Raw genomic sequence first — 19,941 nt, 5'->3', positions numbered from 1 at the left:
TGCCACAGTTAGACGTATAAAAGACTACTTTTGTGACATATGCATGGTGATTCATGAAACAGCCAATAATGCCCAGTAATTTCTAATAATTCCCAATAACTAACCTAACCTATCCTAATGTAATCCTATCCTATCCACTAATTTTCTGAATTATTTTCAGTCTACAAAACAATTTTAATTTACACATATCATGAAACGGTTTTTTCTTGGTTTTTATGTTTGTTCGTGTTAAACAAGGTTTGTTCTAAGAGTGGGTGCAGAAAAAACGTTAAAATTTATGATACAGGGTGGTAAAAAATGCATTGCAGGTTCATCTGGATGAGTTCCTGGAAGGTGGTCTGCCAGCTGTCCTTCCATCTCTTAGGTGGTCTTTTCCCTATTGGTTTCCCTTTAAGTGCGATGTGTGACAGTCTTCCCTCTTCCATTCGTCTCACGTGAGCGTACCAATATCTTTTTCTTTGTCTCCCCCATCTTACGATGTCTTGCACCCCACATTGTTCCCTAATGTCAGTGTTCCTAATTCGGTCTATTCTTGTTTTTTCCATTATAGTCCTGAGCGTTTTCACTTTGGCTACTCGAGGCATTCTTTTCGTTTTGTTGGTTTCGTCTCTGGTTTCTATTCCCTATGTCATGACTGGCCTGATACAAGTCTTATAGATCCTAACCTTACTATCCTTTCGCATGTATTCGTTCGCCCATATTATCTGCCTTAAGCAGCTCGACATGGCAGTCGCTTTGTTGATCTGGCCTCTTAGGTCCTTCACTGGGTCGTGATAACTCGACAGATCCATACCCAGATATTTGAATTGTGAGACTTCCTCGATGATTTTGTCCTGAACTACCAGCTTACATCTTACGGAATCTTTAGCAAAGGTTATGCTATTCGTTTTTTCTATATAGTCATGTTCATCGCTTGGTTGACCTGGCAGAATTTGTGTAGTTGTCTCTGTAGATCGTCCTCCGTTTCCGCGAAAATAGCTGTATCATCGCCGTAGCATACCATGCTGATTCTTTTATTCTCTCCCATTCGGTATCCTATATTTAGTGATGATACTTTCTCTATAATTCTGTCCATTAAGAGTAGAACAGAAATGAGCTAAGACTGTCACCTTGTCTGATGCCTCCTGGTGTAGGTATCTCTTCCGTATAAGTGTATCCTGCCTTTACTTTAGTCATGTTGTTTATATTGAGACTGCGGACTGCTCTTTCTGCTCTGGAGGATTTTTAGATGTTTTCCTAGTTCAGGTCCGGCCTATTACAGAAGTTCCTTTGGAATGAGGTCTGTCCGGGGAGCTTTTCTGTTTTTCAATTTTTTGATTTTTGCCATTACCTCTTCTTCTCTGAGCTAACACAAGATATACCAACCCCAGGAGGCATCAGACAAGGAGATAGTCTCAGTCCATTCCTATTCAATCTCCTAATGGATAGCATCATAGAACAAGTATCAGCCATGAACAAGGGATATCGAATGGGAGACAACAGAATAAGCATGGTGTGCTATGCGGATGATGCAGCAATCATCGCAGAAACAGAAGATGATCTGCAAAGACAATTGCATAAATTCTATCAAGTCAGCCGAGAGTTAAACATGAACATCTCTACAGAAAAAACCAAAAGTTTAACATTTGCAAAAGATCCGCTAAGATGCAAACTGGTTGTAGGAAATGATATTATTGAACAAGTCTCACTTAAATATCTTGGAATAGAACTCTCAGGCCACCACGATCCGGTAAAAGACTTGAGAAGTCAAGTGAACAAGGCGACGGCTATATCAGGATGTTTAAGGCAAATAGTCTGGTCGAACCAATACATGCGCAAAGACAGTAAAATAAAAATCTATAAAACATGTGTTCGACCAATAATGATATATGGCATAGAAGTTCGCGAGAAAACAACTAAAACTAAAAGCATGCTCAGGGTGGCAGAAATGAGAAGCTTAAGAACTATACTCGGAAAGACCAGAAGGGACCGAATTAGAAACACGGACGTGAGACAGCAATGCGGAGTACAGGACGTAATTAGATGGGGGAGACAGAGGAAAAGGCAATGGTACGCGCATGTGAAGCGCATGGAAGTGAGCAGATTACCTCCCATAGCCCTCGAAGGAAAACCAGTAGGCAAAAGAATACCAGGAAGACCACCAAAAAGATGGAAAGACAGCTGGCAATCCACCTCCCAAGAGCTGATACAGAGGCAACCTTGAAGATAACAGATCGTCAGATCTCAAAAAAGAAGAAGAAGAAGAAGACCTCTTCTTCGCTCAGTGTTATTTGATGGTTTGTCTTGTAGTTTTCGATGCTTATGGCTTCTTCGGTGTTATAGAGTTTCCTGAAGTATTTTTCCCATCTTTGGTGACTCCTTTTATTTGCACAAACTCATTTATTGGCTTTTTCCTGTTCTTGAGCATCTTCCAGACTTTCTTCTGTGCTCCATATCGCTTGTAAATTTTTCCCAGTAATCTCGTTTTATGGCTTTGATTCTGTTTCTCACTTCTGTATATTCGGAGTGTTTTTCTGGCGTTGGTGAGCTGCTGTATATGAGGTAGGATTTCTATTTATGTTGTGAAAGTTCTTTAACTTCGTGACAGAACCAGGGTTTTTTGCTATTATTGGTCCCATTTATGTTGACTTTTCTTTTAGCAATGGATTCTTCGGCTGCCTCTACGATACATGCTTTGGTTTTATTCCAACAGCCATCCACATCACACTCCAGCGTAGTCCTTTCAGTTTATTTGTTAATTTGTACTACATGATAGACCATCTTGTTATGTCAGAATGAGTTAAAATTAGAGACTGTAAACAGTCTAGTAAATGCCAAAATACGTTTGTTTATTGAGCAATTTAGCTAATCTATGACTTGAAGGAAGACATGTGGGAAATCTCTTTAGAGTATTAGGGTTTTTTTGCTTTTGGTTGTAAAATTAAAATTATTTAATAATTGAACTTGTGATTTTCTATTTATATCTGATTACAAGACGCTGCGTATATGCAGGATATTTCAGATTAAGACGCCCATTCGAAAACGAAAGAGAAGCTCGAGAACGCGTTAATAATTGCGGACGTTTAATTTTTTTTTTAGATTTTGGTTATCGGTAAATTTACGGCGCCCGGTCCTGCTGAGATTATGGTGAAAAAAATAAATCCCACTTTGTTAATATAGGCCATTATTAATTTAAACGGTCGACGACGTGGTATCGTTTTTCGGAATCGTTACGCACGCTAAATTTACGACACGGTTTTGAAAGTTCCCAAACCCGCAATTAAGATGGCTATCCTGTTTTTTTTCTCTGCGAGCCCTGAAATTATAAATTTTAATTATCGAAAGGCAAAACTTATTACGGCGTAAGCTGCGTGATGGTCAGTCGTCAATAAGAGTCGAAAATATGAAATTGGCGGTCCCCGTCATAATATTGGTCGGCCATCAGATATCCGGCTGCTAATTGTGATAACTTTTATTATGCCACTTTTCCAATTCTCCATCAGCGCAAAGAAAACGAAAAGATCCTTGATTGTACGTGAAATACCTTAGGAGCGCAGTAAACGTGAAAAAATTCTTAATCTTCCAGTTCGGTTGCGAAATAAAAACGCAATAACAATGGCTAGCCTAGCAGCACAACGTTCGCATGTATATAAAATTAAGTCTAAACCGAACCTCTTTCGAGATATTCTAGTTATTCACGATCAGCATTTATCCGGAAAAAGTTACTGTCAATGGCTGTTTATTTAATTCTGAGAATTTCTGTGTGGTCGTGAATTATTACCACCTTCTGCAAAGTGAAATTTAGATTTATTTTTCACCTTCAAATAATACGCAGGATATACAATGTGTTCAAACATCGGTTGTTATGTTATTTTTGTGAAATGTAGAGGATATTTACACAACACTCTCTGCGCTATGAGAAAACTTAGTACAAGTTTTCTTCTTTATAGTGATCACTAACAAGTTGTGATGTTATTTCTCTCCATTGACTTCAACCGAACTACCGGTGGCCTTTTGGATTTGATCAGTCCATCTGGTTGATGAGCCTGAAGACCTTCGCCTTTCTGTATTTCCCAAAACGTTTCAGGTTGTTCAGGTCTCAATATGTTCGCCCGACAGGTAGAAGAAAGTCTATTGCGGATATTCAGTTCTCTAAGGATTGACTCGTTCGTATTTCTGCTTCTTTAATTGTCCATGTTTCAGCTCTATATCGGAAGATGGAATAAATCGAACTAGTTTCATTACAGTATTATTTGTAAAAGATCAGTCTTTCCAAATCTTGGCTAGTCTAATATTTTATGTAAAGTGTCTGTCTATTGCAGAGTGTTGGAACCATCGACTATCATGATTTTGGTTTTCTCAACGTTTGTTCAACTCTCTGTCTCCACTCAGTTTGGGAGATCCAACATATCCTCTTCTGATGCAGCTATTAGTGTTGTATCGTCTGCATATCTCAAATTTGTAATATTTTTACCCGCCATTAAGATTCCTCGATTTCAATCATCTGGATCGAGTCTTCTTTATTAGGTATTCTTCATAGATGTTAAAGAGATCTGGAGAGAGGATGCATACCTGACGAACGCCCCTGCAGGTTTTGAATAGGAGCGAGTGCTGGTTCTCTATTCTGATCATGGCCATACTGTTGTCGTAAAGGTTTCTTATGAGTGCAATTCAGATACTCCCATCTCTCAAAAAACGTTCCTCCAGTTAACACAGTCAAAGGCCTTTTCCCTGTCATTCTCTCGCTCACTTCAACTTTATGGAAACTATACCCATAAGGTATTCTCCATAGATGTTAAAGAGATCTGGAGAGAGGATGCATATCTGACGAATGCCCCTGCAGGTTTTGAATAGGAGGGAGTGTTGGTTCTCTATTCTGACCATGACCATACTGTTGTCGTAAATGTTTCTTATGAGTGCAATTAGATGTTCATTCTTTAGGAGAACTTTCCTCCAGTTAACACAGTCAAAGGCCTTTTGGTAGCCCAAAAACAGATCACTATTGGGATATTGAATTCTCTATGAGTTGTCGTAGATTAAGCATTTCACAAACCCTGTCAGTTCCTGGTGAATCTGTCGATCCAGATATGTCTCTACACGTCGGTTTATAATACGAAGTAGAATCTAGCTTTTATGAAGTGGAATGAATATAGAGGCAGACCAGTCTTTAAGCCAGAGACCATATTATATTACACAGATTGGTTAAGATTTTAGTGTCCAAATTCTGTAATAGTTCTCCCATTATATTGGCACAGCTTAATGATTTTCCTCTTTTCAGATGTGCTATTGCTTCTTCTATCTCTGCGTGAATAATGTCAGGTTCGTGCTAGTTATGTCATTTATAGTGAAAATTTTGATCTGTGAAGAATCTGAAAATCCTATCGTCTAAAATTCTATGGTCTGCTGTTTTTTGAACAGTTTTGTGTAACATTTTTGCCAACCGTTTAATATTGCTTCGATGTACCCAATAACAGTGCTATGTTCCATTTGAATTGCATAATTGTGTGGTTTTAATACTCTTGCCGCATGTTTGACCTTTTGAAACGATGCGAGTGCAATTATATGTCTTGACATATGTTGGTTCTACTCACAGAAGTTTTCCATCTTGTGTTGATTAAAATAACATCTATTTGATTCCTATATCTGTCACTAGGCGACTTTCACGTGTAGAGTCTGCATGGATGATGCTTGAAGTACGTGTTCAGTATGGAGAGTCCTCTTTGCAAGCAGAAATCATCAGATTTTTTTCCTTTTCATTCCTCTTACCCAGTCCAAATCTTCCTACGACCTGTTTTATGTGATGGTCCACGTTCGTGGAACCTATTTTGGAGTTAAAAAGCTCAGTATCTAGAACCGTGTAAACATCTTCTAGTATGGTCTCTTCTGACTTGGAGGTTGGCGCGTAGACCTGAATTATGTACAGAATTCTTGTTGAATTTGGGAAAGAAAGGTGAATGATTTTGTCATTAACTATATATATTACAGGATCCAAATTTTTTTCCTACGTCAAACCTCTCGGTCCACCTCTAAGTTTCTAGCTTTCATCGCTCTTCTTACTCTCTTGTTCTATGAGCGTCGATATTTTTCTCTGGAGGCTTCCACTTCTCAACCAGTGCCCAAACCATTTGAGTCCTCTTCTTTCTATTCTGTTGATGATAGTTTTTGAAGCATGCATACAATTCCTTATTTTTCTCTCAAGCTTTGATGTTCTGGCACTTCTTAAGTAGTCCATCCTAACTCGTCTTCTCTTTAGGTCTGCATTTAATATCCACACCTCCAAATCATAACAGAGAACCAATTCAACCATTATCTGGCCTATTATTTTTTTGTTTTTCTTTGAGATATCCCACCATAAGGAATTTAGACATCCTGTCCTGTCATTAACTGTATCTTAATAATTTTAAAAGTCTTTTCGGCCGTTTATTGAATTTCTGTTTACACCGAGTGGTCCTTCGAGAACTTTCTCTAGTCGAATAGGTACAAATAAGAAAAGTCTAAAAAATTGACAACCGACAAAAGTTGACAGTTATAAAAAAGGTTTGAAGCAAAATTTTGTAAGTAAATGTAGCATTTGCAATATTATTTTCAGATGATTGTTATTAGAGCTGTGACAATTACTCAAAAAAAGTAATTAAATTACAATTACCAACTATTCTCAAATTCGTGAAAGTAGTTGAATTACAATTAGTCAATGTTCTTAAAATGTAGTTGAACTACCAATTACTTCAGTAAAGTAGTTGAATTAATAGACAATTACAGTAGTTCAACTACTGGCATTAATTCAATTACTGATAAAATGTAGTTGAACTACTTCAACTACTCAAATGTAATCGAACTACTCAAATGTAATTGAACTACTAAAAAGGAATTTATTTATTGGCAGTAGTAAATGTACAGGGTGTCCAAATAAGAGTGGCACTCGGCTTTTTTGACTTAACGGTTAATCGTAGAGCTTTGAAAAAAAAATTCTGTTATAAAAAGGGGCCAAAAGAATCGCTAGAAAATGTTTTCAGTTTCAGGAAATGTCCTCAAGAGGGCGTACTAACAACTTTAACTTAAAAAAAGTGCATATATCCAAAATTTCAAATACAATGGCACTTTGAAAATACTTGCAAACGGAAGCTACGTTTACTAGCAACAACTTTGATTAAAACCTTTTTTCTCCATTTATTGACTTAATGTGGTGGGGGTAAGTCAAAAGTTGCTTTAAAAAAACTGCGATAACTTCGAAACCCTTTGTCGTAGAAAATTAAGTTTGGCACCATTGAAAAGAGCAGGTTTTTTTCTATTCGATGCTCCGTAAATAATTATTTAAAGTTGTTTTCTTTCGTCCACAGGTGGCGCTTTTTACAAATAAATATTATTTTACCGCCTCCTAACTCAAAAAAATTAAATGCAACCTATAGCGTTGTTTAATGTTAAAATGAAGAGAACAAGATACTACACCAGGCAGCAAAAATCGCAACTTTCTAACTTTTTTCTATTTTTTCATTTACCCAACCAAAACGCCGCTCTGAACCCGGTTCAGTAAACCGCTACTTCTCGACCGCGCAAAACACAACCATCGTATCTAACCTCAAAAACAAGTAGTTCCATTACTTTAACATTATTTGTAATTCAACTACTCTGAAAGTAATTCAATTACTCTGAAAGTAATTCAATTACTCTGAAAGTAATTCAACTACTTTCAAAGTGGTTCAATTACAGAACAAATCATAAAATCAATTACCAATTACAACTACTTTTGCTGAGTAATTGAAAAATCAATTACAATTATTGTTTTTGAAAAGTAATCTAATTACAGTAGTTCAATTACTTAAGATTAATTGAACTACATTTTCCAATTAAAGTAATTCAACTACCGACAGCTCTGATTGTTATCCTATCGAAAATTATGGAATGTATGTAGTTTTTTGACTTAACATTCATATTTACTCCATCTAGGAAATATTGTTAAAATAAATATACTTGTAGCATTTTGTAGGTCGATTTTACTAGAAAAGTTTCAAAGAAGTCTACATAATCAACCACCAACAACTCTTTTAAATTTGACATCAGGTAGAGCGTTGGTTGCTTAATTGACTGTTGATATCTCCTTATTAAAAGATAATATTTGGTTAAAGCATTTACTTACTTCAAAACTTATTTAAGATTTGAGCTTTACAATGATTATTTTTATATTTTCCGGTCTAATTACTTTGAAAATTTTGAGATTTGAAAAAGTAAAGAGTCAAATACAGATTTGATAGCGTGTGAGCATCAAAAGAAATAGAATGCTTTTACAAGAATAACTTACTAACTTCCAGTTTTACACAAATATTGAACGTAGATTTCTTGTTAAATATCTAAATTAGTAACTTGATATTTCAAGACAAAGTATTGCAGTTTACATTCAAATTGACTATTTCCTTAGATTCTAATGTGGATATCTTCATGCACCCACCTCCGCGGGATGTCTTTTCGTGGAATTCATTTGGCTGATCGTGAGCGCATCTTTGTCCGTGTCGTATTTTCTACATGTTTATTTCTACTGCCTTCGTAATTGAACCAAATCGCAGTCCATCAGATTTTTAGATTATTTTTAGTTTATCTGGTTAACCCTTTACCACGAGTCCCTAGTCCTACTTTAAGCCGGACTTCTAAATAAATTTATGTTTTGACTGCTATAAATCGAATCAAGATAAATGCATAGTAGAATTAAATGTGTTCGATTCTATCGATTTCAATGGCAATCCGTTTTGTTAACGTCGCTTTAATCTAGAAGCGAACGTATTGATAAATCTATGATCCTGTTTGTATTCCAGCCACCGTGAGATCTAGATACGGATAGTATAAAGAAATTCCGCTCGCCTTTGAATGACGATTAAAAGCTTCTTGATATATTTATTACAATGTAAGGTATCACAACCTGGTACTGATATAGATATATTAGTAGACTTGCTTTCACTGTGGATATATTTACAGAATAAAACTGTAATATTACGGCTACCTTGGCCTTTGTTATTATCAAGAAGTGTACTACAACAAGTAGAGTTAACAATTTGTTAAATCGTAAATTAATGTTGATACTAAAGAGACCAACGTACTTGGTTATTTTCAATATTGTTTTTCTAGGAAAACCTTTAAATAAATAATAAAAATTATTTATATATTTTATTTCACCAGACGATAATAATTATTAGAAATAATTAACGTCTCTACAATAGTAATAATAATAATTTTCATTGGTTGTTAATTTTAATATGCATAGTAATGCAATCATAGACAACTCAATAACTCGTGGGAAACTTAGGAAGTCGTTAAAAAGCAATAGTTTGAATTTACGACATAACTCTTAGGTTTGCCTTGGTCCGTCTTTAAAATTTACTTACCAGACCTTAGTACTTAAATTTTATGCTCATTTATTTTCTACATTAATGTATAAACAGTAATAATAAATTTTTTTTTTAAACATTTAATAAGAATTTCCCCTTGTGTTTCTTACCACAAGTGTAATTTTTGCACACGAGAAAACTCAGGAAAAGTTTTCTAAAACCTTATTTTGAGTTTTGGTGCTATTTGCAATTGCTTTTATTTATTGTATAAAAATCGAATTTTAAGCAGTTATTTTTTGTTTTAACTTTGCTTTGACAACAATGTAATTTAGCGGTGTTTTCACCCTAATTTGGTGTTTTATTGTTCTTCCGTATAGCTAAATCCGTAGTAATCTCAAAATAAAAGAAAAACTAAAATACCAAGCAATTAAAAATTTTCAGCTTTTATTAACTTTGATAACATTTTGATCAGCTGTAACTTTTTGTGTTGAAAGATAATATATTGCAGAGTTGACTAGTAAAAAGTTGTTATTTACTATTAGGAATAGTTATAAAATTCTGTTTTCAGGCTGCAATCCATTGTCGAGTGTTTGAAACTAGATTTGAAGCACTAACAACTGTCCGGAAATCAAGACAAAGATTGTTGCGCATAAAACTCATTTTTTACTACTAAAAATAGTCTAAAAGTAGCTTAAGGCTAGAAATTACTTTACTAATACTAAAAAGGTTCCAAAAGTCTATTTTCAGCACTTTAATTGGTGTACAACTGAATTCTCTGGATTGAAGTCAATTCTAAAAATTAGTGTTTAAGACTAATATCGTACCATTTAGTGCCTGAATTTTTTACTTTCAACACTGAAGAGTATGAAATTTAACTTTTACTCTTATAAATAGTTTTAAACTCGATTTTTCAGTCTTAAAGCACTAAAAACAGTCCGAATGTCTCAGAAAGACTTCAATTTCTTGCACCGATGAGTGTGGACGTCAATTTAATAGTGAAGAAGCTTGAAATGATATTTTCAAGACTATGGACAGTGTACAAACTAGGCTTTTAGGCCTAATAAGTCAAACACTTTGTGAAGATCCTGAAGAGCCTTAAAATTCGACTTTTCAAGCACTAAAAACAACTTGATGCACTAAAAACAATCTAGATTTTTAAGAAATGCCCGAACTTTTAACACTGAAGTGTCTATTAGTCAATTTAATAGTGACAAAGCTTGTAATGGCATTTTTAAACCTAAAAAAAATTGTTTTTTAAGTCTGCTATGACAAAAACTTGGTTAAAATAGCTTTAAATTTGGATTTTCCAAGCCGAAAGATGTTTTAAAAGCCCTAAAAATAGTCCAGAGTACTAAGAAAATGAAAAGCAAAGTAAAGAAACTTGAAAACTTAGTCTTCAAGGCAATTTTCATGAATTTAATGTCAATATCCTGTTTGGAAGACTAAAATATTGAAATGTGCTTTCAAATTCTGAAAACTTACTTCAAATGCAAATTTAAGCTTCTGATGTCACTTTTCATTGGTTCAAAGTCATTTTTTGCTGTCTAAATCCAAATTAAATTTTCGGACTAATTAAATTCTAAATATTAGTGTTTAAGACCAATATCGTAGCTTTTAGTGCCCAAATTTTTTACTTTCAACACTGAAGAGTATGAAATTTAACTTTTACTATTATAAACAGTTTTAAACTCGATTTTTCAGTCTTAAAGCACTAAAAACAGTCCGAATTTCTCAGAAATACTCTAATTTTTTGCACCGATGAATGTAGAAGTAAATTGAATAGTGAAGAAGCTTGAAATGACATTTTGATGACTATGGACAATGTACAAACTAGGCTTTTAGGCCTGATAAGTCAAAAACTTTCTGAAGATCCTGAAGAGACTTAAAACTCGATTTTTCAAGCACTAAAAACAACTTGATGCACTAAAAACAATCTAGATTTTTATGAAATGCTCGAATTTTTAACACTGAAGTGTCTATTAGTCAATTTAATAGTGACAAAGCTTGTAATGGCATTTTTAAACCTAAAAAAATTGTTTTTTAAGTCTGCTATGACAAAAACTTGGTGAAAATAGCTTTAAATTTGGATTTTCCAAGCCGAAAGATGTTTTAAAAGCCCTAAAAATAGTCCAGAGTACTAAGAAAATGAAAAGCAAAGTAAAGAAACTTAAAAACTTAGTCTTCAAGGCAATTTTCATGAATTTAATGTCAATATCCTGTATTTAAGACTGTTTGGAAGACTAAAATATTGAAATGTGCTTTCAAATTCTGAAAACTTACTTCAAATGCAAATTTAAGCTTCTGATGTCACTTTTCATTGGTTCAGAGTCATTTTTTGCTGTCTAAATCCAAATTAAATTTTCGGACTAATTAAATTCTAAAAATTAGTGTTTAAGACTAATATCGTACCATTTAGTGCCTGAATTTTTTACTTTCACACTGAAGAGTCTGAAATTTAACTTTTACTATCATAAATAGTTTTAAACTCGATTTTTCAGTCTTAAAGCACTAAAAACAGTCCGAATTTCTCAGAAATACTCTAATTTTTTGCACCGATGAGTGTAGAAGTAAATTGAATAGTGAAGAAGCTTGAAATTATATTTTGAAGACTATGGACAATGTACAAACTAGGCTTTTAGGTCTGATAAGTCAGAAACTTTCTGAAGAGACTTAAAACTCGATTTTTCAAGTACTAAAAACAACTTGATGCACTAAAAACAATCTAGATTTTTAAGAAATGCTCGAATTTTTAACACTGAAGTGTCTATAAGTCAATTTAATAGTGACAAAGCTTGTAATGGCATTTTTAAGCCTATAAAAAATGTAAAAATTGTTTTTTAAGTCTAATTTGACAAAAACTTGGTGAAGATAACTTTAACACTCGATTTTCCCAGCCCAAAGCAGTTTTAAAGCCTTAAAAATAGTTCAGAAAGCTAAACTTAGTTAAGAAAATGAAAAACAGATTAAAAAAACTTGAAAAGTTAGTATTCAAGGCAATTTTCATGAATCTTCAATTCAATATGAATGTCAATATCCTGTATTTATGACTATTTGGAAGACTAAAATATTGAAATGTGTTTTCAAATTATGGAAAAGCAAATTTTAAGCTTCTGATGTCACTTTTCATTGGTTCAGAGTCATTTTTTGCTGTCTAAGTCAATTTTGTTGGTTTAAATGTGTGAATTTATAATCAAACATTCTAGAGAAAGTAGTTTTTCACGTTTACAAGTGTTTTTTTCCAACTTATCTGAAAACTATGACAACAAAGACAATTTTTAAGCTTCTCAAGTCAATTTTCACCGTTTCAAAGTAAAAGTAGTCTTTCAATTTGTCTGGAAACTATGAAAACTGGCTACAAAGACATTTTTCAAGCTCTTTAAGTCAATTTTCACGCTTTCCAAGACAATTTTTAAGTTGGGTTGGGTTGGGTTGGTTTTGGGTCTTTGAAAGTAATAACTCAATTATCTCGTAAACAAAGTTTTAAATCAGAATTTTATAATTAATTTTTTAAAGAAGAAAAAAAGTAAAAGAAACTGTATTTTTTGAAAAATATCCAGTGACGTAGAAAATAAGACGGAAAATGAAAACCATCTCTCTGTATTTACACCACTGGACAGTTTCGACAAACGTCATTAACATCACATAATAGTATTGATTTCATAATGGTCTGACAGTTATGACAAGAAACTGATTTTTTAAACTAATCTTTAAAGGACTGTATTTTCCTTAACTAGCATTTTTCAGGAAAATGACATAACGCTTGTCAACTTATTACTACTACTATTTCATCGTTAACAGCTAATTTGCATCTTCTATCAGTGGTACTTTGATTAATCAAATTCTCAGAATAGAGGAAGCGGATTTTCGAACACTATCTTCTTAAAAATTTTTCGGTGCTATTTTTTTTTGTCTGTCATTGCCACTCAACAAATATGGACACTTTAAGCATTGTTAATCAAGGTATAACTCTTTTGAGGTCTTACTCACAAAAAAATGTCATAACTATCTAAAAGTCTTGTCCAACTGGACAACTAAATCAAACACTAATTCAAAGTCGAAGACGCTGTTTATTGGCCAACTTATTTACGAAGATGCTAAATTATTATTTAGCAGAAGGCAGTACGTTAAAACTAACTGATCATTTAATATAACGATGACACCTTCGACTAATGAGCTCAGGTGGCAAACTCAGTGGCAAAACTGCTTTTTCGTTATTAGTACCGACCTACTCACATCTCTACTTATAATTATATAAATGCAAAACTGTTTGAACGCTAAATTTAAACTATAAATAGGTTTACTTCCAACTAATCAGATGTAGGTAATTTGATTAACCTTGTTTGCAAACTGGAAACTGAAGAAATAAGAGGAAGTGTATGTGGAGAGTAAATAAATCAGCCTACAAAGGCAGTTCCACTTCTTTCTTCTCTTACAAACAACCTAGTTTTATATGTTCTTGGTAATATAATACCAAAACTAAATCTGACCAATGGTATGCAATAAAAAGTAAAGATCATCCAGAGGATACCATTTTAGAATGGTAAAGACTCAATTTATAGTAATTGAATATAAGGAAAACACTTAATCCTGAGAAATCTCAGCTTAGAGAGAAAATAAAGAAGTTGTTGTTTTATATGACAGTACTACTTGGACCACCGCAGTTGAATGTGCGGGAAATATACGGAATTCAAAAAATGCTCTTAGGCCTAAGTAGTCTCAAGTCGGAGAACTTAGCAAGAATTTTTATGAGGTTTCTCAAGGGTATCGGAAGCAAAAGCTTCATAGACAATTGATTGTTTTCAAATTGTTATCGCAATCCGCGAATATTTCCCATTACGTGCCCACATTTTTTGCTATCCGTTTACTGCAATATGGTAATAAAATATTAAATATTTCTTCTGCGTGCTTCGAATAATATAATATACTGTTCTAAGTCGAACGTTTATTGCCGCTATTTGCATTTACCAGGTATTAATTGAAAACAGAAATAAGAAAGCTTGTTTTAGTACCTTAGCGTGCCATCTTGGAGCTTCTTAAATTACCTTAAGCAATCAGTTTTGCGAGTTTATTTGACGGATTTCCATGTTTAAATCCATTCGGATTGGATAAAAATCCAGTCAGATTGAAACAGGATATTTGTATCTACAAGGTGTCCCAAACTTATTAGTATCAAATAATTTTATCTACGACTAGCATCCTAATGACTAAGGTACGAGTTTTTGTGAAATATTTCAGCTGGTAATTAATAATAATCTACAGCGTATAAACTCCATTAAATTACGGTAAAAACTGTGGAAACGTGTATTATAGGAAGAACTCTGCAAATATTTCATTTTTGTGGTTTATACTGCTTTTAAATTGGAAAGACAGACAGAAAGAAAAATTTTGATAAAGAAATTAAAAAGTAAAAATGCCAAAAGTTAACAAAATTTGATCTTATCGATAGTCAAGTTTTTTGTGAAGCATGAAAAATGGTACATATACAGGATGAGCAAAATTGGTGATGAATGTATTATCATTAGAGATACAGGGTCGGTTAAAGAAAGAAAGTTTTAGTGAATTTAATGACAAACTTATTCTTGGTTTCCACTTTAAATCTTTTCCTGTTTTAAAAATTGCCTTTTAGTTTCTAAACCACGTCATTGGCAGTTTTGAAATGATGCAATTATTAAAACACTTTTTTACAAAGAATTTGATGTCGTTTTCAGAAAAAATGCATTGTCATTTGTTTTCGATTTATGTATAATAACCTCAAACGCCATTTTATTTAATTAAATAAAATTTGACTCTTAACCAAATTTCACAACGATAGACAATCTGATTGCTTATAGAATAAGTAATAGGAAGCTATACCATTGCATTTGATTTTTTCGAGATATTTAAGATGAAAGTGCAATTTTTGTAAAAACGCCCTCTATCGAAAAGACCGAAAACTAAATGGAACATTGTTTTGGGACACTATACAGGACAGAAAATGCTCTTTAAAATGCCGCAAAAACGAAGTTTCTACTATTAGCCGTTTTCGAGATATTTCATATCTTTCAAAGCAAACTTTGGACTACTCCCACCACTTTATTTGAAGAGACAGAAAAAAAAGTTAAATAGGAAAATTCTTCGTAGAGAATAGGGGATTACTTTTATGAGATTTTTACTATTTCTTTCCATTTAAATTTTCAGAGTTTTTGGATATTTTTCAAAGCGAAACTTTTTCACTAAAAATCATTGAAAAAAGTGTACTTTGCACGATTTTATAAAAAGTTTTTTAAAAGACTCTAACCAAGTTTAACTAGACGTTACACGGTTATTTGGAATAATATCAACAAAGGGTACGACAAGAAACTTGTAGGAAATTTGATCTTCAACGAGATTGTATTAGGGCAATTTGGCTCTAAAGAGCTTTTTCAGGGAGATATTCCCTAAAAACTGTGCAAATAAAGTGTTTCAAAGAACCTAAATAAGTTCAACCATTCGAAGTGTAAAAAGGGAATTTCTACATTATTTTTAAATTTAACTTTAACTTTTTTACTTTAAGGGGATCGGTAAAGACTTTGCGTTTTTCAATCGCGATGCTTGGCCTACGTGTAGAAAAATATATAAAAAACACTGTTCGTTCTTTGTTTCTGTCGATAAAACTACGGCAGTGTTAACGCAGATTATTACTGTTTAAGCGACAAGGCTCCTAGAGTGATATGGAACAAAGATGCAAGATTTCCGCTCCTTAATTCGAGCAATTTTTTAGTCTCTCCATCTTTTAACCCAAATTACGACTTTAATTTTTAACTTATTTGCGTGATTTTTTTTTATTAAATAGCGAAAGGTTTGGGGAATGTGCGAAAGTTATTTTTTTCACCAAAAAAGTTTTGCAGGTAGGAAAAATAGTGACTTGAAAATTATGGTAATTTTAGCATTTTGTTAAAATGCTTCTAAATATTTTGATTGACGTACTATTAAAATTATATTGACTTTCGCACATTCTAGCAAGTGTCTTCTTTCACATGCTGTTTAAAAAACAGCAATACCTAGCCTAGTTTTTTTTTAATTTGGGTTAAAAGATTCTCATAAAATGCATTGAATCTCCCATAAGAGGTTTTGCTTTACCGATGCCCTTAACGATAAAAGAAATACGACGATATTTCAAAAATCACCCTGTAGCTCAAAAAACCAACGAATTTGAGACACCCTGTACATTACCCGAGTGGTGTGGCAAATTAATGAACTCCCATGCCACACTAGTAATGTAAATAATCTTAACAGCATATTCTACTTCAAAAAATAAGACAAACAGTTAATTCAGTGTGTAGTACAGAAAATGTGTCTCCTAAGAAATCAAGTATCTGTTGCAGAGACTTAGAAATTTTTTAGAATGGCAAATATCACAAGAACAGGCCGGTTTTGTGAGGGGAAAGGGTACGAGAGACCAGATTATGAATGTGCGGCAAATAGGTGCAAAAATAGATCGCACGCACAGCATGGAAGAAATGCCTAATATCAAAGATGTCGAGAAAGTGAAGGAAATAACTTATCTAGGTGCCCACATCAGCAGAAATGTCGGATCAAGTCAAGAAATCAGAAGAAGGATAGCTCTTGCCAAAACGACCATAACCAAACTCAACAAAATTTGGAAAGATCGGCATATAACAACCACAACAACAAAATTAGTAAACACCCTCGTTTTTCCAATTGCGCTATACGCAGCAGAATCCTGGACCTTAAAAGCCACAGACATCGCCAAGTTTGATGCGTTTGAGATGTGGGCCTGGAGAAGACTACTGAGGATTCCCTGGACAGACCGCAGAACTAACTACTCGAACAACTTAACATCCAAGTCAGATTGTCAACTAAAAAAAAACAACTGATTCTCAAGTATTTTGGACATATCAGCAGGAGGAAAGATGAACTTATGGTCCTAGGGAAGGTAGAGGGAACACGACCTAGAGGACGTTCTCCAAAACGATGGCTGGACCAGGTGAAGCAGTTTACAGGAAAATCTTTCCAATACAGCATTAGAAGCACGTCAGATAGAGAGGAATGGAGGAAAACTGCTAAAAATACAACATAAGACTAACATAGGATCACTACGCTTCAAACATGAAGCTAACGACTAGAGGGAGAAAAATCAGTAGTCTTATCTTATTTGTCCACTCGGTACAAAAAAAGTTCTTTTACCACGAATAACTATAATTAATAATTTGTACATAAAATCATCAGTGCAGATCAGATCATCATGCTTTATTGGTTCAAATTAAATAATATTTAAAAAGAAAACAACAAATTGTAATCAAATTTCTATATTGATGTTTTTGGTGACATTTTGATTAATGATAAAAATGAACACTAAAATTATTTTTGTAGACAACAGCAATTTGAATTTTATAACTAACAAACCATCAAGTAATTTATTATCATATAGTTTGTAGTGTATATTTTCAAGACAAGAAAACCATTAATAATTTGTTTTTAATACACACTCTAGATTGATTTCTGTTATTTTAAATACATTAATCATGTATTTATTCAGAGGTTTAATTTTAGTGATATATTGCTCATCTTAATTAATGATCATTTAATTACAAAGTTGCCAAGTAGATATTAAAATAAGTAGAAAGTTAATGAAGCAAAGTTTTTTAGTAGATGCTTCAAGTAATATTTGCAGTTAACGATAAAAATATGCATAATTATAAATCTTGTTGGTTGTAGCATAGAGGACGCAGGTTGTCCGGTTGAATTATAACGTCTACCCTTTAATCTTAATTAGCGCATAGTCAGTAATTAAAGGGAAGACCTCGTTTAGGCGTTTGTAACCCACTCGGCAACGATTTCAACACATGCAATTTCATAATAAAGTTTAACGAAATAATTAACTGCATGCCAGCGCTAAACTGATTAAATCCTGCCAATTTACCGCACGCATCTACAAATTGCGACCAATTACGCCCCGAGACTTATTCTATCAGATTGCATTTTTGCAATCATCCGCATTGACCATGCTGATGATTTTCAAAGTTCTCTTGATCGGAATTAAGTTATCGGACACAACATGCGGTAATATTTACTTTTTTTGCTGTGGGATTGAGTTGAAATAAAAATTGGAAACGTGATGGCATAAAATCATAAAGTTATTTGCTTGAGCAGTGCACGTATAATCTTTCGTTTCTATCGCTATTTCTTTCAACTTTTTCACATAATTCACCGTCAGGTAAGCAGAATCTATTGCTTCTTACCGTTACTCTCTAATCAATCCCTGACGTTTCTGATAAATTTTACCAGTTCGCTCAAGGACTTTTCTTGCACGGATTTCTGCAAAACGTTCTGGAATTTAACAGTTCACTTGTCTGCGTAATTATTACAAAGTGCACCTTAACCATCTGCTCATTGGCAGCTTCGTAATTATTTTATACACGCTCAATTTAGTTACGACCGTGCCACAGCAAATACTGATCGTATCTCATGTACAGGGTTATTCACTATAAATGGGGTCGTCCACCATAGTGCAATTTAAGGTTTCAAATATGAAAATTTTAAAATACCTGCATTAAAACGAGCTATTACCTCTTACATTTCAATATTACATCCCAAAGTAATTTTACAAAGAAAATTAAAATGAACCGGGCATCAACATAAAAACCTTCACAGATATACTTGGCACCAAGATACAAGAGGATAATTATTGATTATATAATAATAAAACAAGCCGCGAAATGGAAAGTAACAGACACTATAGTCTATCGAACTTACGGAGTAATAAAAGCGAAATATCCAGTCCGTTTTACAATATAATATCTTCTTCTCTCTCTAATATAAGGACTTCTCGGGTCTCATGTCTCGATTCACTTTTACGTACCTGTTTTACAGTGTAATCGACCAAAGTTGCCGCCCATCGAATTTTATTACTCCGTAGGTTCATCGGATAGACTATAGAGCCTATAGAGGGATACAGTGTAACTCTGACCATTATCTTTTAGCCTCAAAATTTCACATCCCATTTAACACGACCGCTACTACTGTACTAAATCCGGAATATACTAATCAGCGTAAACTGGTTGACAAGAAATATAACATTAATGGACTACACGAACCTAGTATTAGGGGACTTAACTGAGGATCTCTACTCACATAATGGAATCCGTAAAATCCGCTGGAAATTAAGTTTTGGGTATGGACGGTTCCTCTGCCTTTAAAAAACATAATGACATAACTTGGAATGAAAAACTACAACATCAAAGAACAACAAAGCAAAAAGCATATCAGAAATGGCTAAACACCAAAGACCTAGATGATAGTACAACCTACAAGAGGGAACAGACTAAATTTAAGAACATGATAAAGAAGAACAAAAAGTGAACAGCTACCTAGAAGGAACAAGATCATCGTAAGCCTGGAAACTAATCAGAAACCTAAAATCCAACACCGTAAATAAAGTAAACTTCCAACCAATTCAGATGAGCAAATGGTACCAACATTACTCACAACAACTCAAAGAAGATAGAGTGCCATATCTTACAAACTCTCCAAAGTGGACGTTAGCGAAGCGTCGATACGAAAAGCAATTGAATCGATGAAAGGAGGGAATACCAGCGGAATTACTGAAATTTGGGACAGCAAAACTCATAAAACATATAAGGGAACTGTTTACTAGATATATTAACTG

General features: G+C 33.7%; 1 protein-coding gene across 1 annotated transcript; it reads left to right on the top strand.

Moving 5' to 3' along the window:
* Positions 1–16,717: 16,717 nt before the first annotated feature.
* On the top strand, positions 16,718–17,352 carry LOC145725697 (uncharacterized). Its single transcript, XM_081974551.1, has 2 exons — positions 16,718–17,118; positions 17,178–17,352. Exons 1-2 carry the CDS (start codon positions 16,718–16,720, stop codon positions 17,350–17,352), a joined length of 576 nt encoding a protein of 191 aa, XP_081830677.1.
* The last annotated feature ends 2,589 nt before the right edge of the window (positions 17,353–19,941 follow it).

The sequence above is a fragment of the Ips typographus genome, linkage group LG2 (assembly GCF_016097725.1).
Source record: "Ips typographus isolate SLU linkage group LG2, UJ_Ityp_2.0, whole genome shotgun sequence".
Taxonomy (NCBI): Eukaryota; Metazoa; Arthropoda; class Insecta; order Coleoptera; family Curculionidae; genus Ips; species Ips typographus.
Note: the sequence above shows the minus strand (reverse complement) of the source record. Positions and strands in the feature narration are given on the sequence as shown.

Coding starts and splice junctions, on each gene's coding strand:
- LOC145725697 (XM_081974551.1), top strand. CDS start 16,718: ATGAATGTGCGGCAAATAGGTGCAAAAATAGATCGCACGCACAGCATG. Junction 17,119..17,177: donor TCGAACAACTTAACATCCAA/GTCAGATTGTCA, acceptor ACATATCAGCAG/GAGGAAAGATGAACTTATGG.